The following is a 25,988-nucleotide window of genomic DNA, read 5'->3' as shown; positions in this document are numbered from 1 at the left end:
AATAAGACACATATTAAAACTATGATGATTTTACAAGTCAGGTCCAATCAGTGGTCATGAGATGTTTCTGTCCTTGTTGCCATTGTTTTCTTGCAGTGCTGGTGATGGGACTCTGGCCTTGCTCAAGCTGGGGAGTGCTTTACCACTGAACCACATCCTCAGGCCACAGGCTCGTGTGTGTGTGTGTGTGTGTGTGTGTGTGTGTGTGTACACCATGACACACATGTAGAGGTCAGAGAACAACTTTCAGGAATCAGTTCTGAACCTACTTCCACATGTGGGTCCCAGGAATTGAACTCAGGGAGTGAAGACTGGTAACAAGTGCTTTTATCCATGTTCTCAGGCATCTATCTCACCAGTGTGGACAAGCTTATCTAAGGACTGCAACCTGACTGCTGGGACAAAAGCAAGGATGTACATCTGATTAATGGCCATCTGACCTAACTGACCTCCTAAAGAAACAGTTTAACGGCTTGTAAAATGAAAAGACTGACTAACTAAAGACTAACTAAAGACTCGGCAGCGTCTTTAGTTAGCTGAGATGAAGATGTTCGTGGATGCATACTGATGGGCTAAGCTCTTACTGATGGACCGCATTCAGTTTTGCCTGATGAATACCTATAGTCACCATGATTTCAAAGTTGGTCTTTTTACCCAGGCAGTCTTCATGCTTCTGCTCCTATTTTATAATTTGGGGGACCTCATCTGAGAACAACACAGTGATTACTTCCCTCTGAAGCCGACGCGTATCGTCTATTCTTCACATGCAAACCCGAAGAAGGAAAACTGAAGAATGTTTCTACTTATAAAGCTTTGGAGGCCGCGGAGAAATAGTGTGAGATGGGCTGAGAAGCGTGAGTGCCTGAGTCTTCTTGCCAATTCAAGTCCAAGCATAAAGAAACGGAAGGGAGGGAGGGAGGGAGGGAGGGAGGGAAGGAGGGAGGGAGGGAGAGAGAGAGAGGAAGAGAGAGAGAGAGAAAGGAGGAAACAATCTCTGGGTTCTAACTCATACTTCTAATCTGGTAAAATATCAAGCATTTTGAATTTAAGTACTCTGATTTAGAAATTTAATTTCTCAACATATTTCAGAGTTTACAGCATATCTGGAAGTCTGGTACAGTTATATTGCTACCTCTCAAGAATGCTGTATTGCTTAGAAAAGGATATAGAACTAATAATCACCTCAAATGAAGCCCCTGGAACAGTCAAGAAGAGGGAAGTCAAGATTTCCATACCTGACAGCACAGCGCTAAGTCGATCGATGCCCATGAGACATTTGGAATGGTAAATGACCCAGGCAACCGGTTGTTTGGGTAGTTAGGAACAGCTTAGACTGATGCCAGCCCTCCGTAGACTACAGATGATCTCTGGCCATTGTGGCTGTAGAGATGTGTCTATAATGAAAGCTGCTCTTAGCTGCTTGTTGTGACTATTAAAAGAAAACCCCAGAATGCACCCCAGGTGTCTTCACGATGTGAAAAAGTCAAACGTGTTCATTGAGTTCAGCATAAAGCGTCAATGTTTTTCCCACAATGATGACGTGCACCAAGGTCTTACCGGCAGGAAACCACGTCTTGTCACTCCACGAGGCTTAGAATTTTCACTGATTCTGATGAAGAAGAGACTAGCACCCACATTTTGTTTATTCAACATAAGATCTTTTTCCAGAGACAACGTGAATTGTTGTTTTATATAACCCAATTGTAAGATCAAACCTAAGCTGTTTTTTGTTGTTGTTGGGTTTTTTTTGGTTTTTGTTTGTAAGGCTTCCAGTTATTTTGTTCCTATTTCTGTTGCTAGAGCTGTGGACGTCAGAGACAGCACGGACGACCTAGGATGCCAAGGTTGATCCAGACTAAGTCCATGCATCTGGACACTGATGCCCCTCCCAGAGAGGCTCATGACGGCTGGGAGTGACGGACGACGGTCCGTTCAGGGTGAAGTACCCAACTCTCACTTATCCTCAGAACCTTGCTTAGCCATCCATGTATCTTTGCAGTTCAGCTTTAGAGCTCTAGAATCTTTGGGAAAGAGGGTACAGCAAGCCTGTAAGGAGCTGGAAGACGGGGAGAGGGCTGTGAAATGCTGTCGTTTTGCTATGTTTTGGCCTGCACAGCAGTGCAGCCATGACTCCATGTTAGCTGTGACTGCCTACCTAAGACTGAGCCTTGATCAACCGTCAATCATGGATCGGAGAAGAACTATTGGCTGTTAAGGGAACCTTGGAGAGCGACAGTCACTGTCTTCAACTGTTTGCCCACTTAGGAGCCCAGAAGTTCCACACCGTTGGCCTCGAAGACAATCCGGATTAAATTCAATGTGTCTCAAAACAAAACAAAACAAAACAAAACAAAACAAAACAAAAAATGGCATGCATGTGTAGAAGAGATTTATTTGTAGGAAGGGTGAGGGGGTGAGAAGGAGATTAGAGAGGCTGGGGCTACAGAAATCAGAACGCACTTCATACATATACGTACATATATGAAACTGTCAAAGAATAAATTCAGTAAGTTCTTTTTAAAAAGGAGTCCCAAATGGATTTTAAAAACATGTTTATTGAAACAAGTTTCTGAAGAAGTTCAGCTAAGCAATGCTACTGTGCTTTAAAAAAAAAAAATACACAAAAGCATGTGTCTTAAAAAAATTGTTTTTGAGTCACAGGCTTACATATTCCAGGGTGACCTCAAACTCACTATGTATCTGTGAATAAACTTGTGCTTGTAGGAATGGTCTTTCTGCAACCATGCCCAGTTTATACAGTGCTAGAGGTCAAACCCAGAGCTCTGGGAACGTAAGGCAAACAACCCAGGAACAGAGATAAATTCCACGGCCTTCTTTATTTTAAAATCTGATTTGTTCTGATTAGCTATCCAGCTAAGGCAAATTGATGAGGGTTTCTTCTCCTACTAATAATGTAAAAAAATAAATATTTCTGTCTTAAGAATTCATGGAGTTGTCACACACACTTGGTGTGCTCAGATTATACAGTCATAATCAGGACCATAGGCTTAATTTGACTGCTTGGCCCATGCTAATGGCACGAGTCTTGCCAGAACAACATAGCTCTGTAGAAAGTTCCTATGTAGCTAGAAAAGTCAACACAGTTCTCAGATGTAAACTCAAGAGCATGCTGGTCAATTTGTTTCTTCAGGAGTCTGAGGTTATTTGACATATCGAATGAGAACTGTGTTATCATCTCACAAGACACGCCTTTATCAAAAGTAACAGCCCGACACCTCATACACTTCTGAGAAATTTTGAAGTCTGGTATTGGGCAGGGTTGGATCAAGGTCAAAGGCCTGGGTAATCATGGAGGATCTTAGACACCCCAAGAAAGAAGGAACTAGACTTTTCAGAGAAAGAGAAACAAATTAAAAGTAGCCGTTACGGGCAGGGTAGACGAGTGATGACTCAGAAGGCTGCATCTGCCTGCCGGGTGACTGTCTGAGAGTCAGGGCAGTGTCCACAGGGCAATGCCTCCGAGTCCTGTCTGAGTGAGAACACTGAGACAGATCAAGTCTGTTGAGGATACACTGTCAAAGCACAGCCTTTTGTCTGAGAACTGCACAGTCCCAAGACAGTAGGAGAGCCGGGATTCAGGACGTATTCTATGTAGAGAGACCACCCTGGCCTGCGGCTCTGCCTATAAAATTATCTGCATATCTCAGAAGGCAAGAGCTCATTAAAGGGGCCCCAAGGGGGCAGGAGAAGGCTCTCTGTGGAGCATGAGGGCAGCCTTTCAACCACAGAACCCCAATTCAGCAGCAAAGAGTTTGGTTAACCTCATCTCCCCTCAGTTTATATGTGGTTAGCAAAATAAAAATTTCATTCTTTGTTTCTTTCCTGGAATAAAATACCAGGCATCCCAGGAGAACCAGAGATTCAATTTGCTAGACGGCCGTTTAAAGGTCAGAATTAGAGAACGAAGGATTAAATGGACTGGCTTTATTGCGGAGGAGAGGTTAGTGGGGTTTTCTGCATTTTTTTACTCCATTGTTTTTTAGTACATGGACGTCAACTAATTTTACATAGAATGTCATTTCTGATGGCCTGATAGCCACCTCCTGGAGTGCTGAGGATTGGAGACTCTTCCCAGCCTACAGGAAAGGCCGCATGTAAAGTGCAGAGAGACCACACAGCACAGTGAGCCGAAGCTGCCACGGGTACAGCTCTTTCTTGCTCAGCCTTGAAGATCTCCAAGATACAGAAGGACAACAGATGACCCCAATCTGCGGGCATTCCAAGCCCACACTGCACAGGCCAGGCCTGCGGCTTGACACAAGATCAGCAGTTTTGAGATGTTGCAAGCAGAGGTGATTTTAGCCGAGAAGGAAAAAGTTGCTTCTCTCTTTAAAGATGGCTATTTCTTCTGCGAAGTTTTCAAAAGTGACTCAGATGTGGCTGAGTGCAAGAATCTCCCAAGAGGACTGTGGACTTTCTTGTTGTGTTTTCTTAGCAGGTAAGGAACAAGCTTAACGACTCACCGGGATGGTGCGGCTATGAAACACCGGCTTTGTTTGTCATGTTTTCCATAACACAACTGTCCTTGAGGAAAGTTCCAGACGGCTAGAGTCGACCTGAGAGGCCATGAACAGTGAGAGGATATTATCCAAGCCTGTTAGGCAGTAAGGTGACCCGGAAGAAGATCAGCTTCCTGATTCAAACACTGGGAGTAAAGCAGACCAGTGCTGTGATCTTAGGGTGACCAGAATGATTGAGGAGGAGACAATGGGGAGGGACCCCCACTGATCTGAAGCCAGCACCACACAGGGCTCCCTCACCATGAGTGGGCTGGCAGGCAGCCAGGCCTTTCCAAGACTTCAGTCCCTCATTCTTCCAAGTCCAGGGGATGTCATCGTCCGGAGAGGGGACAGTGGAAGAAACACTAAAATGCTCTTGTGTCTACACTGATTTGAAATTAATTAAACTTGTCTCTTCTTCATCCTCCCCTGGCAGGCTGGCAGGTGCCCTCCGGAAGTACGCTCTTGGAAAACATCAACGCCTCTTGGACTTAGGATTCATTGTCACTGAAAAAGAAAGAAATACAGAACAAACTAATAGCACAGTGGTGAGCATGGGAGAGCCGATCCCTTGATTGCAGAGGTGACTCAAGATTCTAAACAATCAGAAAGCCAGCACTGTTTAGCATGCAATTTCCCACACAAGGGGCAGTTTGAATTTTATATTCAATTCTTGAGGAGGAAACCCGTGGATGCCAAGAGACAATCTCTAGCTCTCCAAAATCCATCCCCAGTGACAGGGAGAGACCAGATGGAGTTGGGGATTCCCTCCTTTAATTAAATTTAATCCCATTCCCTATGAACACATGCCAGAAGTCTCTTTTAAAAAATGTGTTGTTTCCTTCAAGAGTTTGTGGTCCTGACTTATTTTCAAATGGTGTATCTTGTTCAAGCCCACAGAGGGGCTAGGGAGTGCTCTCTGCCCCATCAGAGTATGAATGATTATAAATTAGAGACCTGGCATTTGAACATAGCCATGCTGCTGGCTAATTTGTGCTTTTTTGTTTGTTTGTTTGTTTGTTTCAAGTTTGGCTATCTTTGTCCAGTGGCTTTCCGGTGTGTCGGGGGGCTCCTTGGTCCTGTCCTGGAGAGCAGCTGGAGCCCCCGATTCTTTCTTCCTGCTTCTCCTCTAGGGTTGGAGTCCCTTTCTCCTTACATTCTAGCACAGCTCTATCGCCAGCCAACCCTGTCTCCAAGGAAGGTCATGAATAACTGCAGTGAGCGGCTATGCTCTCCTCCTTGCTCTTGGATGCATGCAGTCTACGGCAGGCCCCTGAATCACTTGACAGATGCTCAGTCAAGCACTGTGCGTTAGCCACAATACACATACCTGTAGTCCCAGCAACTACAGCCTGGGAAGCCCCGCCTCAGATAAATAAACAAAACAAGCCACAAGAGATGATACATCACCAATCGATAGATGTGTCCTTGACAGCGATAACTGTGTGTGTGTGTGTGTGTGTGTGTGTGTGTGTGTGTGTGTGTGCACACCATTGGGGGATGCTGTGGGAACAAGATCGCATGGAAGAGGGAGAGGAGGGAAGAACTGTATCTGAGGCAGGGGATAAACAAAGAAATGGCCTCTATGGCAAAACTCATTAAATGTGGACAATGGATGAGATTGTAGTTTTAGTTTTTTGGTTTCGTTTGGTTTCTTGTTTGTTTGCTTGTTTGTTTTTTGCTCTGGGAGGAGAACTCAGTGACAGCAAGCTTGCTTATTGCATGTGCTGTCAAGGCCCTTGATTTAATCACCAACACCCCTCACGTTAAGAGTTACTAACAAACTTTTAATTATGAAACTCTGAAAAACTCACAGTGGGGAGAGAAGGTTTCATTCTTTGGAAACTGGGTGGCACAAGATAGTATTGCTAAGGCCCAGAGGCCATCTCTGTGGAGCAGAATTCCCCAGATTGCACGTTCTCCTTATCTAGCAAGACTCTCTTTTGTCTGCAACACTGAGCTCTGTCCAATGGTTGTAACAGAAATGGTTTTCAAAATTATTGTAAAACTAGTCTGTGTACATTGTGCAAAACAAAACAAAAACAAAACAAATTTCCACCAGAACTTTAACTATAGCTAATACTTTGGCACTTTCTCTATAAATGTTTTTCTGTTCTAAAGATATGTTATCTTCTGTTCAGAAACAGGATCTTCGTTCTGTCATCTGTTAGTACACTGCTGGTCACACAGGGTGGGGCATGACTCAGTGGTAGAGCTCTTCCTAGAACACCCAAGGTCATGGGTTCAATTCCCAGCACTACAACACACAGACAGAACCTTCTCCATCTCTCCTCCCTCCACTTTAGTAGCTATATAGTAATCTGTTAACCCATTAGATATTAAAAAACCGAGGCTCAGGGATGTAAGTACTAGGGTGCTTGCCTGTAGGTACTGATGCTCTACACTCAATTGCAGTCCTGAAGAAAGAAGGAGGGGAGGGAGAGAGAAAGAGAGATAGGGAGGGAGGGAGGGAAGGAAAGAGGGAGGGAGGGAGGGAGGGAGGGAGGGAGGGAGGGAGAAGGAAAGAAAAGGGAGAGAGGGGGGGCCCACAAAACAACAATGAAACCTAATCAATAGTTCTCATAATTATTTCTTCAGGCTACTCCTAATTTTTAACTTTTATCAACAGTTCCAATCAGTCTCTTTGCATAAGTCTCTACAAGAGGAATTTCAGACCAAGGATATGCAGTTTTCAAGCTTTCAGGCCCATTGTTAAATGGTCCTTCTTCTAGGTAACAATGCTAGTATTTACTTTCCCCAAGCTTTCATTTGCTGTTCCATTGCTAAGAAGAAAATCCTTTCCCCCCAAATATTAATTGGTAATTTCAAATTCTTCTTTTGCTAAGTTGACTACTGATAAACTTTGTTCATATTTAAAATGGGTCAATTATCTTTTTATTGGCTTAGGTCATAAGAGTAATTTTAGTTCATACTACAAAACACTTCTCTGGTTTTCCTTTTTTGTTCTATTTTTTTGTTGTTTTTGTTGTTGTTTTATTCTTTGATTTTATTTTTGTTTTGTTTTGTTTTTGAGACAGGGACTCACTCTGTGGCTGTTGTGTAGTGTGGGGAGCCGCCCTCACATTCGCCGTTGCAAGATGGCGCTGAAATCCTGTGTTCTAAGTGGTAAACAAATAATCTGCGCATGTGCCAAGGGTAGTTTTCCACCCCATGTGCCCTGCCTTCCCCGTGACGACAACTCGGCCGATGAGCTGCAGCCAATCAGGGAGTAATACGTCCTAGGCGGAGAATAATTCTCCTTAAAAAGGGACGGGGTTTCGCCATTCGCTCTCTTGCACTCTTGCTCTGGCTCTCTCTTGCTTGCGCTCTTGCGCTCTGGCTCCTAAAGATGTAAGCAATAGAGCTCTTGCTCTCTTGCACTCTTGCTCCTGAAGATGTAAGCAATAAAGTTTTGCCGCAGAAGATTCTGGTTTGCTGAGTCTTTCCTGGCCGGTCGCGAACGCGTGTAAGAGTGTAGCAGTTCCTTCTGAGATTAAATCCTCCCATCTTAGAGAAAAGGCAGTTGAGGTCCAAGACTTTAAAGGGGGAGGGGAGCCAGCAGATTGCTCTAAGGGGAGGTGAAGCATTCCATCCTACAAGGACACTTTCCTTCAAGAAAGGAAATTAACAAAGCCTTCAGGAAGTTCCCAAAACAGACCAGAGTCACTAGGCCTCTCCTTCCTCAGGCAAGTACCAGTAGAAGGGCATTGAAAAGCCCTCAGACCACCACCCCACACTTCCCACAAGGGACACTCTCCAACCCGTGCTGCCTGCAGCTGTGCGGTGAGCTCTAGGTTCCCAGCTTTGTGAGCTGTCCCCATGCAGGGCTGGGCTTTGGTGATGCAGTTGCTTTCAGTCATTTCTGCTCCTTAAGATAACCTGAATAAAACCCTTGGGTTCACCAGGCTGGACTTTTGGGGTACGCTCACTTTCACCTGTCATCGGTTCTCTGTCTGGAAGAGGTAAATGCTGTTCACACATCCTAATGATAGTGTTGCACAGCAGTAGCCCAGGCTGCTCTAGAACTTACTCTGTAGACCAGGCTGCCCTTGAATTTGTGTGATCCTCCTACATTTGCCTCTCAAGTGTTAGGATAGTAGGTGTGTAGCCCACACACCAGGATTTTATCTTGTTTTGCTTCCTTTTCAAGCAGGGTCTCCCTGTAACTTAGAGTGATCCTCCTGCTTCAACCTCCCGAGTGCTGATGACAGGTTCTAGCTCTCACGCCCACCTCTCATTAACAGTTCTTACATGGTTGCAGTGGTGCAATGTCAAATCTCTAATGTGCTCCCTCTAAGCCTCCTTGCCCCTGCCTCAGGTCACAGATGCTCTCTCGGCTTAGGTCATCCAGGCTGCCTGTACAGAAACTTTTCCAAGAGGAACGATCATCCGATCATTGGGACTTGGAAGTGATGGGGGTGAATTTGAAATGATAACTTCACAGTCTTGTCTTTGACTTAGCCGCATGCACACTACCGTTTCCATTCCTTTAAATCTTTTACATTTACCAGGATTATCTCACTGGTCAAACATGTGCTTAGTATGCGAGAGTCTCAGAGTTCAATCCCTAGCATCAACTAATTAATTAATTAGAAGGTAGCTTTGTGCGTATGTGTGCGTGTGCGTGCATGCATTTATGTGCATGTGTGTTTATGCATGTGCATGTGTGTTGGTGTTTTGAATGTGTAAGCTGGAAGAGGGTGTCAAGCGTCCTGCTCTTTCCTCACTCTCGGTCTTGCTCTCCTGAGACAGTGTCTCTCCCTGAGCTTGGAGCTAGGCTGTGCGCTAGCAGAACACATAACACGTCTCTGGCTCTGGCTTGGGACAGTGCTAGGGTTAAAGTCAAGCGTAGGATCACACCCAGCTTTTCTGTGCTATGTGCTAGGATCTGAACTCAGGTTCCCATGCTCAAAGGCAAGCACTTTGACAGGCTGTACCTTCTCCTCAGGTCCAGTAAATAAACACTTGGACCTTTCAAATGATTGTGCCTTGCATCTTGTTGTTGTGGGTGCTAGCACTGGGCAGTTGCTAATTTATAGGGGCTTTTATGATAGTTACAAGGTTGGGATCCACAAACAAGTAGATTCTTAACATCAGAAGCACATACGATCTGCCCGAAGCCTGAATCGGGGCCGTTATGTCTTTGTTTTATGACAAGGGGCAAGGTAACCTTTCCTAGCTTTAATATCCTCATCTGATGTCATCTGCAAAGCACACCTAACAATTCTAAGCTGATAGGGTTGTTGTAAAAGAATGAATGAGGGGCTGGGGTGAGAGAGGCTCTGGCCTCAGTCCCCAGCACCACACACTCAAATGAAAACACAGAGAAAAAGACAGGTAAAACCCCATGCTACAGGCCTGGCACCCGCATGCATGCATGCATGCCTCTTGGTGATTTGTACTAGGCAGCCTGAGCTCTGACAAATGTTTGTGAGTTACCTACAGCATTGTCTCAGAGATGTAAAGGCTTTAAGAAATCGTCTTCAGAAGCACAGCTCACATTTCTAGGGAGACGCCTTTTGTTTAGCTGCATTGTTTACTTCAGTTCCCTAAAAGCGTGATCTCTGGAATGCCATAGCCACGTGACTTGGTCCCAGCATGTCACAAACTGCTTCTGCTTTGATGGGCTATCGAGCAGTTCCCAGAGAGCAGCTGCCTCTCCGGAGTTTTGTGTGGAGTGGTATCTATCCATCCACAAGACCTGCGGTGAGTCAGCGGCCTCCTCCCCCGAGTCCCAGCACAGTAAGCCAGGGCGTTCTCCGTCACAGGCTCATTGCTTTATTTAGTTAGCTGTCTCTGGCTATTCATCATCTCTGGAAAATGATCAAATAAGCCATGCATTTTTAACTCTAGCAAATCCTGGAGTTCCCTGTTAAAATACCTTGGCGCACTGCCACGGAGCCACAACAAACACGCAGGCAGCTCCGCTTTCAACCTTCCCGCTTGCCTCGATGTGCGCACGTGCAGTCTTAGCAACTTATTTCTGACAGTGACATTAAAGAGTAATTTGTCTAGGAGTGTTATATAAACACGGGAAGAACATGGAACACCTTTCCACAAGCATATACAGGAACAGGAGGACAAACTGTAAAACTAAACAAAGCACGGCTGTATTTTCCTCAAGAAAGCACCCAACGGGCTCACTGCCAGCAGAATGGGGACAGATTCAGCTCAAATCCCTCAACCTCATGGCAGTGACTGTTTGTCCAGACTGGACAGTCACCCTGTCCTCCCGACCCCATCTATCTTGCAACAATCCTGAGTTATGGCCACAGCTAATGCAGCCATCTCTGAACATGGCGGTATGCCACCACTCAACCCTTCTGGGGTCACGACACTCTGACTCAGTTTCAGAGAGTGTGGAGTTGGATTTGGCACGACATCACATAACAATTAGATCAAGCTTTCTTTCTCATCTATACAAAGTCCCTTCTTCCCGACAGAGGCCTGGCCTGGGTGGAGTTAGAGAAATGAGGCTCGGAATCGGCCCAAGATACAGAGATCATGCCTGCTGTGGAGACACACTCTGGGACACACACACACACACACACACACACACAGTCTTTAACAGTGTCCTTCTGGCTGGAGAACACAAACTATTACGTTCTATCCCTTGTGGTACTGCAAATCTAGTTCACTCTTGTTTGGGGTGGTGGGGACTAGATAGGGAACACTGGGGGCAGTCACTGACACTTTAATGCCTCGACCTTTCTCTGCACGGTCACACAGTGTAAACTCTCCACCTCTGGATGGTGATGAGCAGCAGCAAACGGGAGCGTGGCTACGTCTGTGCCTCCCTGTCTGTGCTCATGTGGTCCACGGTGCAGACAGAAGCTCTGAGTGTCTGACTAGACATGAGTCAGGAGAAAGGAAGCAGCAGGCTAGCCTGGGCCAGGTGGACGATGTCTGGACTGTATGCTATCTAGTGCATTTGGGAGGTGCCGTGTGGGTGGGGTTTGACAAAGGACTTCATTGTCTAGAGACTTGGAACAGTTGATTATAAGCCCACCGAATGGATCTGTTCAGCTCTGGGCTACCTCTGCTTGTCCTGTGCTGAGTCCACTATAGCAGCTTTTGTGCACCACAAGTCACAGAACAGGGGATTGCAGAGAAAGGCCACTAAGGTGGAAAATAAGAATATGGAACTCTTCTCCCCTAAACTCTTTTCTTGTCCTTTCCTGTCATTGTTTCGTAAACATGACAACCTCACTGCAAAGGGCTTGTAGTAGTTTGTACAGACCTGGTCCTTACTAACATCCTATTTGGGGGCTGAGCATGTACATTTCAAGAAAAATGTCTACTCTGAGGTAAATTTTGTGCAATTAATATACCCTAAATATAGATTATATGTTACATGTTACATGTCACATGTCACACATTACATATCATACTATATTATATATGACATGTTATATATTATATCATAATTTGATATATTAATATATAGTGTATTATATTACAATCTTATATTAATTAATATAATTTAGTAATCACTTTATCAATTATTATATATAATTATATAATACCAATTAATTTATGATCAGTTATAAATATTAAATTGTGCTAATTTAAATAAATGTAAATAAAATTGTGTTATTATGTGATTAATAAATAATATATATTATCATATACATTAAAGTGTCAATCTGTGTCAATGCTGCTATTGTCCCAATACTCAAGAAGATTATGAGTTCAAGGCCAGCCTGGGCTACATAGTATGATCCAGAGTTAAAGAAAGAAGCAGAGGTGAGGGAAATAGGAGAGGGAGGGAGGGAGGGAGGGAATAGAGAGAAGGAAGGAGGGAGGCGGGAGGGAGGAGCCGAGGGGGAGAACAGGAGTCAGGCAGAAAAGGATAGGAAAGTGAGAACTGGAAAGTGAAAATCAGGGGCTGGGATGGATTCCAGGGGAAGCTCTGAAGGGAGGGATGGTGGAGCTGCCAGTCCCCAGAAGCCCAGAAGTACGGGATGCTGATGCTACAAATGGTTCCTCCTTATCAGGAGGGCAGGCGAGTGCAGCACTCATTCAACTCACTCCTTAGTCACATCCCTGCCTTCTGGAGCATTGTGTACACATATGGGGTGTGGGGGGCGTCTCAGGGGCTGATGCCACAGAGGAAGGTTGCTTGATGCTGACCTATCAGGTGATTGTAACAAACGTCCCACTCATGGGGAGGCCCTGATGATGGGCTGTGTATGTGAGAGGTAAAGAACACAGGAGCGTTCCCTGTGAATTCATTCTACTTTCGCTACCATACGTCTGTGGAAGTCACTAGAGAGATGGGTCAAGAGCTGAGACTGGGTGGCCCAGGACTCCAGCACAGCTTCCAGAGAGCGGGATGAAGCCCTGGCAGGCATCCCGTCAAAGCCAGATGGTTCCAGGCCCACAGAGGAATTCGGATATTCACTTGCAAAATGACAAGTTCACATAGAGCTCCAAACAGATATGGCCTTTTTGTCTCACAGGCGGCTTAGTTCAAGAACCAACCTCTCTATATTTAAGAAAAAAGATTTTTAATCTTTTAATCTTTGTAACCCGTCAGGGTCGTTTTCCACAGGGATGGCAGTAATTTCAGAGTGGGAATCAAGGATATAAAAGTACTGACATACAAGTCATAATGTAAACACAGTTTGCAGATGACCTGTATTGACCTATGCACTGTCTCATTAGGAGGGAAAGGTTAAGATATGTGGAAAAGATTTCTCCATAATGTCCTTTGTCCTATAACCAGGGCATTCTTTTTCTTTCTTTTGCCTTCTTGTTATTATCTGGAATCTCATTTAAGTAAGATAGAATATTTTTCAAATTCATAATGAACTGTAACATATACAAACCCCCAAGAGGTAACATGGCCGTAATTGCTAAGAGTGGGCTTAAGGGTCAGAGCTGAGGCTGCCCTGGGTAGGACCGTGTCAGTCCGTGACACAGAGAGATGCAGTGTGGTGAACTATTAGCTAATATGTCAGGATTCTAGAATAAATGCAGAGACAGAGACCCCAAAGGAAAACCTGACCACTAGTCTTTACTTGCAGGGCTGTGGCCTCAGGGCCTATGGTGCTATATGACTGCATCTGTAAGCATCTGCAATGGGTGAACAGGTAACGTGTTTTCACGGGTATCCGTTGTGCTCTCAAACTTCGATCTGTGCGCTCTAACACAAGAGTCCCATTGCCGTCACAGCTCAACTTCTCTGCTGTCCAGTCATCTTTGTTACCCCAACAGGTGACTTGGTGACCCCCAAACTATAGTCATTCTCCAATTCCTTCCTGCTCTTTCCACATACCGAGCAAACTGTTCTTTAATCAGAAATCCCCCAAATTCACTCATTTCTCTCCTCACAAAGATCACATCATTTAAATAATACTGTCAAGTGCTAATAAATCACACTGGTCCCAAGGCACTAAAATTTTCTATCAGGCAGAGCCACCTAGTGGCAGACTGGGATATGTTATTAATTTTCATTTAATTTCTCTCTGATACTAATCTAGACCAAGAGGGTTAGGGTTCTTTGTTTGTTTCTTGCTTTATAAAATGTTCCTCTTAGGCACAATTATTGAAAACCTATCTGTCTGGGCTGTTCCCTCCTTCTGTTTCCTTACCAAACATCTATCTATCCAAGGTAAATAGCTTCCCGATTCAATTTGCTATAATCAGCAAATCTTAGGACTAAGACAAAAGTCAGTTCAACAGCGTCTCTTTGAAACCTCAAGAGCTACTAGGATGCTTTGTGTTTTCCAAAACACGATTCCTGACTGCACATTCCTCCCTGTAAACTGACATATTAAATTGCCAGGCACAAAGAGGTCAAAGAAAATGCTGTGCTGTGCTGTAGACGGGACCCTCTTCCACCCTTCCCCATCCCTGAGAGACATCACAAGTACCTTGGGCTGGGGTTTGGTTCCTTTTCTTCCTTCAAAGTAGGTAAACACTCATAGTCGGCTAAGACAGAAGCAAAGGAAATTCACCGTTAGTCACCAGAATTGCTTTTTCTACCCACAAAACTGACAGAGTTGGGAATAGACTGCGCCTCTGTGCGGCTACCTGTGAAGAAATGGCCCCACTGGGGAGTTCTAGAGGTTCAAAGATTAATGACACCGAGGCTCCTGAAACGGTAAGAGCACGGATCACGCAGATACAGGGCTGCAGTGTTCCGTGCCCCTATTGAAAGGGCACACAATCCATCACTGCTTGCTCAGTCCGTCCTCTGGACGCTCACAGTGTTCTGCAAACCAGAATATGCATCTTGGAAGTGAGACGCAGGACTGAAATGGTGTACCTCAGGTCCTACAGTGCCTGCACGACAGCTCCACAGCAGAAGCGTCAGGAAGGTGGGGAGGGACCTCCTCTTCTTTCTCCTCTACTACATCATGTGTGTGTGTGTCTGTGTGTCTGTGTGTCTGTGTGTGTCTGTGTTTCTGTGTCTGTGTGTTACGCCTGGGTAGCCATATGCACACCCAAGTATGCTCATGTGCTCATTAGCTCTACACCCTAATTTTTGAGGCAGGGTTGCTCACTGACAATTTAACACCCTCTTCTAGACACCATGAATGTACGTGAATGCTAGTAGTTGCACAGACTGTGAACATGCACATAAATAAGTAAGTCTGTCCTAAAAAATACAAACGATTGGAGAGATCATCCAGTGGTCAAGAGGGTTCCTTAATACACAAGCATCAAGGACTTGAGTTCAAATCCCCAGCACCCTTGTAAAAGCCTCGATGTAGCTGTGCATGCACATAAGTCCCCTCAGTGTGTGTGCGCGCGCGTGTGCGTGCATGCACGTGTGTGCACACAAACAGGGGAGTACAGAGTCAGAGACATCTTGCTGTCCAGGCTCAGTGAGGACTTCTCAAAGAGTGTGTTAGAGAGTGGCACCAGATGTTTTTCTCTGCACAGAAGCATACACACACAATACATGCATATACCACAAACACACACACTCACAATACATGTATACACCACAACTATAACACATACAAATATGAGTAGTATATCTAGTGAGTTTTATCAATTTCATATGAGCATCAAGAAAATTTAATTGATTTTTTAAATTTTAATTTAAAAATTCATTGATTTCTAATGGACACACAGTTTAAAGACCAGCTATCACTTGAAAATTTTTGTGTGGGAATACTCTATTAGTGTGTATAGCAGTCCTGTCTGATAGAGCTATTTACAGACATGGGGGTGTTCTAGAGTCAGACCGACAAATACCATACTCAGGGGTTAGCAAACGTTTACCATTCGGCTACCAAAGCCATGTTTTACTTTTATATGATTAAACAGGCACACAGCTCTAACACCTTGTGTATTGGACAGAGGTTCATATAAAATGCACTCGATGAAATTGTGCAACCACTGGAATTCTCTAAATTCAAGAAAATAGAAGGTCATCTCAGATGTTTTCCCCCAGATAATTTTTGAATCAGATTTCCTTCCCAGGCTGGAAAAGCACCTACCTAGCATGTTAGAGGTGGGGGTTAGATTCCCAGTAACAGACACCACACACACACACACACACACACACACACACACAGAGAGAGAGAGAGGGGGGGGGGGAGGCGCGGGCGCACACACTATCAGAAACAAAAACACAGTTTCTTCTTGAAAAGCTCCGCATCAACAACTAGTACACAAATAGAAACAAGTGGTAACAGACCCGGCACTATGATTGGACTGGATCTTTAAGGGGTACACAGGTCGAGTGCCAGATGAGGCATGACTTCAGGTTTTCTGAGCTGTTGATGAGGCAGCCGTCTAACCCTGCGTTACCAGAGAGGCAAACACTTTGGGCTTTCACATACCGTTTCTGTTCATGCTGTTCATCCATTTATCAAGCTCTTCCATCTCTATTTCCATAACAGAGGGTGTGTCCTCTTCAAAAATAGGGCTAGACAGAGAACAGAAATGCATGCGTGTTTTAAAAAAAAAGAAAAGGCTCGGTAGGATGATTTTCATTTGTGGAAGAGTCTAGAATATTGACTGGTTAGAAACAATCTGAGCTAGCCCTGGGTTTACCCTAACCAAGAGAGCATCTAACTCTGGCAGGAAGAAAGGCAAAATCCCCAATGAGCCCTCCTCTGTCACTAAGGCCCAACTGGATGACACAGAGGCCAGGGAGGGAGTGGACTAAAAGAGAAGCTGCTCTCTGGAGACCAAAGGCATGGTTGCCAAGGTGCTCAGTGGCCCTCTCATTTAGCCTCCTGGTCTTGCTTGGTCTCACTTCTCTTTTCTTGGAGTTTTGAACAATGACCCAGATCAAGAGAGCGGACAGCAGGCTGCTTTTGTCTGGTCTCCTTCAATGCCTAGGCTCTTCTAGCTAAGAGGAATGGAATAGCAGCTCTTAGAAAAGCCTCAGGCCCGTCTCCCGGGCTTCAAGGAAGTGGATAGGGGAAAAAGCTCTGGTCAGGATAGATGGAGAGAGGAAGGAAAGGCCCCCAGCCCTGAACACACTGTGGGTGCTGCACTGGAAGATGAAGCAGGCAGGATCTACAGCAGAGAGGCTGATGGGAGGGGCAGGGGAGGCATCACTGGGTGTCTTTGGCGTTCACCCAGGGCCAGGATATTTAACTGCTATGCATCTGGCACTGGTAGCAGCCAGACAAAAACTCTTTTCTCAAAGGTGACCACAGCAGACATTCCTGGGTAAGGTTTGGAAAGTAAGATTCATGTTCCTTGTGACAATGTGGGGGTTGTCAGAGTCTAGCGGGACTAGCAAAAGAAACCAGCCACATCAGAAGCTGGGGAAAGGCTAATGGCTCCCTCATGTCTTCCCCTTCACCATTCTTGTCCACACAACAGGGAACTGAAGACAGGAGGAGAGGACTCACACTTTCAGGGTTTCACCTCCAAGTTCATCTGAAAGAGAACAGATACAAGAATCACACCAGCCTAGTTCATTCATTGCAGGGATTTACTGCAACATCCACTTGGTGTCCTTTGCAATGGGAGGGGCATGATGACAAGGGATGGGGGCCCACAGCACTTAAGCAAAGACAAGGGGATAGTTTGTAGAAGTCCATTCTCTCTTTCTTCCACATGGGTCCCAGAGATCAGACTCAGGACCTTCACCACATTGAAGGACCTTGAGGCCCATGAATCACATATTCCAAGGAGCAGTCATTAACCCCCAAGTCACACAGTACAGACTGTCGTGCTGAAACGAGGTCTGGGATCCTCTGAAATCATGAACTCTGCTTTCCTTAGAGATAGGTGCTCCCCAGAGAGTGCTCACCTTCCCTATTATTCTTTAATCCACGCGAAGAGGAAAAGCGTGGTCAGAAAAGCAGGAAAGTGTTACAAACAAGGGCTTGGCTATGGATCCCCTTCAACAAAATAATGTTCCAGCATTGTTTACTTATGACACATGGTCCTTAACACTATGGGCTTCTCTGCCACGGGATACCTCTGAAAGTCCCCTTTACCCTGCTCTTTAAATGGCTGGATCCCTCCACTTCTCAGTCTGTCATCCCCACCTCTATTTCAGGAAGGTTTGTCAGTCCCGTTGGTCCCTGGCACTGCATTTCACAGTACTGGTCAGTTAGACCATCTGTTTGATTCTACTTCATCTGTCTCTCCCACCAGAGCACAGCTCCCAAAGAGCCACCATAACTTCGGTCCTGTTTACCGTGGCAGGCATGCCCCAGTCCCCTTCCTGCTAGCACAGTACCTGGCAAGTAACACCTGGTAAGAATGCAGCAGAAAGATGATTGGGCTTTCATCTCAGTTGTCTAGCAATGGAGTTGCATTTATGTCTGATCTTTTGGACCTATCATTACTATAATAGTGGGATTTCTAACCAGCTTGCCTTTGATGGCTGCTGATTGGGGTGAGAGTCAGGTACCATTTGATAAAACAGCTCTAATGTGGCTAAGACTCCAGATGAACAGGTGGCAAGAATCACAGCCTGCTGCCTGGCCCAAGCGAGCTCTGTTTGGTTTGGCAGGGAAACCGACATCCCCCGGAGAAGGCAATCAGTGGTGGCAAGTGGGTGCACTGTGAGTAAGACAGATGCTTTGGAAGGCAAACCCTTTGCAGAGGTCCCCAGGAAGTCTGCTGCCTCAACCCCTGACAACTAGAGGCCACCTTGTGTCTAGCCTGAAGAAGGGCAGTCATTAGTGAGGAAACACAGCCAGCTGGCACCTGGAACTGAGCTCAGGTGGCACAAGCTGCTGTGTCCTGCCGGTTGGGCAAGCTTTGGTGACATGGCTAACCCAGGAGAGCTGGTGCAGATGCAGGTTTCACACCGTCACTGCTGGCCCAGAAGGCACCGTGAGCTCTGTCTTCTGCACCCAAATAGAATCGGAGACCTCCTGCAGATGCCTGACTCCCCAGAAACTTAGTCGAATGGCTTCATCTTACACACTTTGTGCCTGCAGTTTTCTGGTCATTGTTTAAGGATCTCACATAGTTCAGGCTGGCTTCTAACTTGATAGCTAACTGAAGATGACCTTGAACTTCTGATCCTGCACAGGCATTATAAACATGCCTCACCACCCCGGTCTCTGCAGTACTCAGAGACTGAGCCCAAGACTTTGAGCATACATGACAAGATCAGTTACATCCCTGGCCCTACACGGACAGTTTTAATCTAATACTGGCTATTTCCTTAAGGGATTTTAAACAAAGCCCCACACAACTGGAACTCTCTACAGGTGATCCTTAAAGACCTGCCCCCAACCCACACACACACACACACACACACACACACACACACACACACACAAACACGCCTGCTTCTAACCACCCTTTTCCTCCTTACTAACTTCCCCACCAGTTTCTCAGAGAGCATGTGACTCCACAGTCCCGCTGTGAGCACAGATTTTCACTCTAATCTGGGCTCCCCACAGCCTCAGAGCTAGGCAGAAGCTGACCTGCATGCAGATGATGGAAAAGTTTAAAAATCCATTACCAAAGTGCTCCAGATGCACCAAATGAGAGGCTCCATAATCAGTATTAAAAGAGCAAAAAGCCTTCTGTGGCCTCATCTTCTCTGCTCCAGGGCCATTACCCCTGCCCCAGCCACCATGGCAACAGAAACACATCTGGGAGATCGGACAAGAGCAGAACATTAAGCCAGGGGCGGGGGTGGAGGGGACCAATTACTTGTCCTCAGCAATCAGGTCCTGCCTGCTCCACTCTACCTGGCCTACATCTCTTTATTAATAGCCACTGACTGGGTGCACGCACTCACACTGGGCTCCATCTTATCCCTTTCCAGCCTGCCCTTTCATTCTCTCCCACTGCTTGTCTTCCACATTTAGTTCCTGCCTTACAACCACTTTCCTGACAAGACCCTCCCTATGCTGTAGACAGTGGGCTTGTTGGCCCTGGCCTGAGGGAAGGAGCCATAGAAGGCTCTGGCTGTCTGCTTTCTAGTCTGAGCAGGAGCTTCATTGAGCAGAGCCGGCATCGGTTAGCCATGGTCTGTTCTAAATGATGACTTCCTGCTTGTGCTTTCGCAGCAGTTCTTTGAGAGATTACCCAACACATCAAGGCAATGGGAGAGAGGCTGTGCCCAGCCCTAGTTTACTCTAGATCGTCTAAAACAGTGAGGCTTTTTTGTTTGCTTCAGACTCTCTCTCTCTCTCTCTCTCTCTCTCTCTCTCTCTCTCTCTCTCTGTGTGTGTGTGTGTGTGTGTGTGTGTGTGTGTGTGTGTGGTGACTGATAGGCAGAAAACTCTAGGCCACCCCAACTACTGATACAGCCTACTGGAATTGCTGTCTACCTGTCCAACTCTCCATCCTAGACCTTATTTTTACCTTTACAGCCTCCACTGCACCTCGCTTGGGTAGCTCAACACTGACCCTGCAGCCTAACTCTATGGCAGGATCTCCAGTAGAACTCCAACCTGCATTTGTTATTGTATCCTGCAGAAAGTCTTTGTAGATCTATCAGGTTCCTAGTTCTGGCTTCTTAGTCCTTCCTCTTTGGAACACCTTGAACTCTTCTGTGGCTTCTCAGAACCTTTTATAGCCATTCTGTAACCTGGATGGATGGACGGATGGATGGGATGGATGGACAGATGGATACATACATACATACATACATACATACATACATAGATGATAGATGCATGCATTTACTGTGTGATACATAATATGCAATTGAAATTTAATAGTATAGTAAGGATTAGAATATGAAAACTGCTTTGACTAGCTATCAAGAAAAGCAGGAGGATGGGTCTGCTCCTTACATGCAAATGATTTTGGAACTGAAAGACTTGAACACCAGAGTTCAGAGAGCTTGAAAGCCTAAGAGCTTGACATGAGACTCGAGGCCCCAGCCCTGGACTCCCCTTCGCATCTAGGTTTGACAGGGAACTCCCCTGAGGTTAAAATAAAAGGAGGAATGGAAAGAGCCAGGTGCAGTGTTGCAGGCCTGCAGCCCAGATCTACTTTAGAGGCTGATGCAGGAGGGCTGTGTGAGTTCAAGTCCAGCCTAGGCAAGAAGAGGGGAGGGTGTCTGGTCAGCCCCATTGGGTCTTGTGTTAACTGTAGATTCCAGAGGAGCTCCCACACAACCACTGTTGCTAGGTTACTCTGAAATTTCAAGCGGTGGAGCACGGGTTCCCTCTTCTTCCTCTTTCTAATTATTTTACCAGTTCCTTCCGTGGAAGAAGAGGACTTCCTCCCCAGCCCCACTTACCTCCCCGTCCCCTGGCCGTGAATAGAATCATTACAGCTCCTACCCAGAGCTAAATGGGACAGACAGCAAGAAAAGCAAAGTGCCCTGTTAGGAGGACTGGAGGACGCAGAGGAGTTTTCTATGTGAGCCTGACTATGCATCTTACTTGAGAAGCTCCTACCCTTAAGTGAAGTTTGAAGTGACTTTTAAAAGCTTCCATTTAAAACCTGAAGCCTGGGCCAATGGGACGACTCAGCAGGCAAAGGGGCTTGCTGCCAATGCTGCCAACGCTGCCAACCAGGGCTTGATCCCTAAAACCCACATGGTAAAAGAAGAAAAACTATTTCTACAAGCACATGTCTGACTTCCACATGTACATCAATGCCTGTGCCTGTTGGCTTGAATGTGCATGCACACACACACACACACACACACACACACACACACACACACACAATGTGAGTGTGTGTATATATATCTATATCTGTATCTGTATATATATATAGATATATAGATATATATGTGTGTTTATATATATATATATACATACACATACATACATATACACACACACACACACACACACACACACACATATAATTACAAACAAGCAAACAGAAACACTGGACCTAGTCAGAGTTTACCAGCACAAGTCAAAATATGCCAAGTTTGCTTGGGACCAGAGCGACTCTGAATCCTAGGATTCTCTCATTTTGTCCTATACTTTTTGAGTGCACCGGTGACTGGGAGTTTCCTATCTTGGTTTCAGTCAGTCATCTTTAGTCAGTTAGCAGTTTCCATATAGATGTTCTTGGTGGGAGCAAGAAGAATACTTCTCTCCACCCTTTTCAAACTGGGGGCAGGGGGTAGGATGGGAGAAGTAATATCCATTATGGAAATATGAGTAAAGACCCAATTCATGTAAGCATGATGAACTCTCTAACCCTTTGTCATTAACCCCAATCGGACACCTGCCTGACCCTCTCCTCCTACAAAGTGAAATGTCACATTGTTCTCGTGGTCAAGATTCTCTGGGTAACAGCAGTAGACTATAATTTCAACGCAGACTGAAAATTTACAGACATATGCACGCACGCACACAGGCACACACAGAGAATATGCCATTATTAACTTCTTGCAAACATCTGTGAGCTGTAATCACTCATCACTTACGACTTTACCTCCAACAGCAAGCAAATACCAGGTGACTACTCACGTGTCTGCAAGGCACTTTGAGATCCTTGGCTAGAAGGCTCTGCATAAAAGAAGAAAGCAATCTGTTTCTGGTGGCTCATTGAGGTGTACAGTGGTTGTCTGGAATCGGGAACACAAGAGTTACCTACCTTGCTTAGGTCTCTTGCTTTTAAAGTAGGTCGCAATGAGAACCATGAATAGAAGGATGAGCAGCGCAGCCAGTGGGATCGCCACCATTAATATAAATTCCACCTGGTTTGAGGTGTCGTTGGTGTGGGTAGAATTCACATTTTCAGCTAATGCTTCTGTGGTCACCGTAGCCAGAGCACTTCTCGTCGTCTCGTCCTCCGAGTTTTCTTCTTCTGTGATGCTCTGTCCTGAGTATTCTGACTCCTCGTCATTTCCTAAACATGAAAAAAAGCAAGGCTGCCATGGAGTGTTTCGTGATCTAAGCTGATGTGTCGTGGTTTCGGAGATCTTTAAATGGCTCCTAGACTCATTCAGTGGTGAGCTTGGTCCACTGTGAGTGGTGTTCCTTTTCGGCATGACACAAAGAGTATATTGCTTTGAGCTAAATGAAGCTCAAGCTCCAAGTGTGTTGAACATAGAGTCAAAGCAGAGGCAAGCCTCCCACACACACACCCAACCCCGCAGTCCAGCCTCAGCCAGACACTCTAGACACACTGAGTGAAGACTTTGTCACACCACAGATATTACTACTCCCGAAGCCATAGAGAGTCAGGGAATGTTCATAACTGAGTAAATTTAAATTTACTGACACAATGTGAAATGCATGACATTAAAAAAATACATTTAGATATAAGTCAGTGGGCCTGTAGGTAAGGCTTACTGTAAGTATACATGCCTTGCAAACATAAGGTCTAGCACCACAAAATTATTGATAGGTAGGTAGGTAGGTAGGTAGATAGATAGATAGATAGATAGATAGATAGATAGATAGATAGAGTAGATAGAGATGACTGAGATATATAATACATACAGATGATAAATAGATGCATAGATGATAGATAGATAGATAGATAGAGATGGTAGATAGGTAGAGGTGATAGATAAGATAGAGATGATAGAGATGATAGATAGATAGATAGATAGATAGATAGATAGATAAGATAGAGATGATAGATAGATAGATAGATAGATAGATAAGATAGAGATGGTAGATAGGTAGAGATGATAGATAGATAGATAGATAGATAGATAGATAGATAGATAGATAGATAGATAGATAGACAGACAGTGGATAGAAATAGGAATGAATTTTTTTATACTGGGATCACTTGGGTTTCAGAGCTAAGTGCCTTACATTCTGCCCAGCACACAGCACTCAAGATCCCTTGAGTGTCTGACAAGTCCTCCTGGATTCTAAATAAGTACGTGATGAATGTCTCATTTGCGAAATAAGATTCTCAAGATGATCCCTTGGAGAAAAAGAAAACTTCAAGGGCTGGAGAGATGGCTCAGCAGTTAAGAGCACTGACTGCTCTTCCAGAGGTCCTGAGTTCAATTCTCATCAACTACATGGTGGCTCACAGCCATCTGTAATGGGATCTGATGCCCTCTTCTGGTGTATGTGAAGACAGTGTGCATTCACATACATAAAAAGAAGGGGGGGGGGCGGAGAAAACCTCACAATTTTTAGTTATTTAGGAAAATGCACTGGTAGAGTCTCATGGTTAAATGGTTAACTTCCATTGTCAGCTTGACAGTATTTATTGCCAAGCAGGAGGCAAGCCTTTGTATATGTCTGTGAGTTTCTAGATTAAGTTAACTACAGTGGGAACACCCTTTCTCACTGTGGACGCCACCATTTCATGTGCGACCGTCCCAGACTGAGTAAGGAGAAAGGCACCCAAGAGCTGGCCATCACATTTCATCCCTCCCTGCTTTCCAACTGTGGCAATATTGCCAGCTGCCCCCTGTCCTGTCACCATGTCCTCCCAACCATGAGGGACTGAACCCTTGGTCTGTGACCCATAATAAGCTGTTCTTTCCTTAAGTTGCTTTGGTCGAAGCAACAAGAAAAATAATCACACCGGAACTTTCCCTATTTCAAAGCAGAAGCAAGGTTACTCTGTCTGACCCTTGAGTGCCATTAGATACCCTTCACAGAGTGGGAAAGAACTTCACCTTGTCCCAGCAGTGACGGGGTGGCTGAAGGGGTTTTGTTCTGTCATGCAGAAGACGCATGAGTCGGTTGGTGAAAAAAAATTTAAGGCAAAAGGTTTGATGCCTAAGGAAAGATGAGTGGCTTTAAGCTGTGCTCTGGCTAGGTCATCCCTCCACAGGATGGCCAAGTTGAGCAGTGCAGAGCCGCTCAATAGTTTATCTCTCTTTGTAATCACACTGCAGTGAATTCCTCAGATTCACGTTACAACAGTAAAAATATCTGTTCACTTATAAACTACCTGGGGATCCTCACTCCAATTCCTACACTGATCCCTAATCACCAGTGTGATGGTATTAGGAGAGTGGCCCCAGGATGAAAAGAAGAAAATCAGAGGTATTCATATTCTCTCCCTCCGCCTCCCTCTTCCTGCCAGACACCACACTCAGCAGTGTGCACACGCAAAGTGGGTGCTCTACCACTGAGCGAGGTCTGCAGACCTGCTTTCCTTCCCTTTGCCTACCCTCACTGCTGCTGTGGGTGCTGTCACCTGCTTCAGGCTAATCTTTCCTGTTTATTTACTCAGAGGTCTTGCTCAGCACCCGCTTGCCTCAGCTTCCGGAGCACTGGGATGGCAGGTCTGTGTCACTGCACTCCACTTCTTGAGACTCTATGAAGAGCTAAGCCCTGTCTGTACTCTGCCCTCTATCTGCACCATCTCATTCTGTGCCCTCTACGCGTGCAGAGAGATGCGGTGACAGACTTCACATGACTTGCTCAGTCACAGAGCTCACGAAGAGAGAAGAGTGGGGTCCCCGGAGGGTCATGATGGAACCTGAGACTTTATCTTCGTAGTGTGTCTCCCTTCAATCAGGGGGAAATATGGTGCTGAGAGTCATGGAAGTTTGGCCATCAGGCAGAGAGCAAGAGAGTGGACTCTGGGTTCTTGTTCCTCAGCCTAGAACAGACAGTGGCTTGCTGGCACAAGGGTGGATAAGGATGGGGAAGGCCAGCATTGTCGGGTTCTGGCTGAGACGCCTCATCCCAGATGCAAGGCAGGCAGCTCTGCCCAGAACCCCAGTAGCTCCTCTCCAAGGGGAGCAGATGAGCCAAGCTCCCTCTAGTACAACACTTATTATCCTTGTCTCCACTTGACCTGTGGCCCCAGAGAAGAGAAAATGGGGACAGATACAGGCCAGTAAGAATAACGAGAGGCTCTGCCACTGGGGCTGTGGAAGGAAGAGAGAAGTGTCCAGGCAGCCCTAGGTGGTGCACTCTGCTTTTCAAGACCAGGCAGGTGGCCTTTAGTGACACTATGGAGTTTAAATGGGCTGCAGGCTCTCCCTACAGCACACCCTGACAGGCTCAAATGTATTTTCCACCAGACTCTCCAGTGTCTGTTTAAGTAAAAGAGAGCCTAGAGTTCTTTCTGCCTCTGCCTCTTTCCCTTCTTTTAAAATTAATTTTGTGGTAGGGGGACGGGACCCAGGGTCACTTGCATGCTAAGCAAGTGCTCTACCACAAA

The 25,988-nt window shown here is 45.6% G+C and overlaps 1 protein-coding gene across 1 annotated transcript in view; it reads right to left on the bottom strand.

Moving 5' to 3' along the window:
- Positions 1-2,375: 2,375 nt before the first annotated feature.
- The window catches only part of Tmem154 (transmembrane protein 154), a 38,384-nt gene continuing 14,771 nt past the window's right edge, over positions 2,376-25,988 (bottom strand). Inside the window, exons 2-7 of the mRNA NM_177260.2 lie at positions 22,488-22,742; positions 22,361-22,399; positions 17,348-17,375; positions 16,322-16,407; positions 14,399-14,456; positions 2,376-5,027 (exon numbers count right to left, since the gene is read on the bottom strand). Of these exons, the coding sequence (NP_796234.1) occupies positions 5,012-5,027; positions 14,399-14,456; positions 16,322-16,407; positions 17,348-17,375; positions 22,361-22,399; positions 22,488-22,742 (482 nt within the window). The 3' untranslated portion in view covers positions 2,376-5,011. The remainder of the gene's footprint in view (positions 5,028-14,398; positions 14,457-16,321; positions 16,408-17,347; positions 17,376-22,360; positions 22,400-22,487; positions 22,743-25,988) is intronic.

The sequence above is a fragment of the Mus musculus genome, chromosome 3 (assembly GCF_000001635.26).
Source record: "Mus musculus strain C57BL/6J chromosome 3, GRCm38.p6 C57BL/6J".
Lineage (NCBI taxonomy): Eukaryota > Metazoa > Chordata > Mammalia > Rodentia > Muridae > Mus > Mus musculus.
The sequence above is the reverse complement of the archived record's forward strand: the minus strand, read 5'-3'. Positions and strand labels throughout refer to the sequence as shown.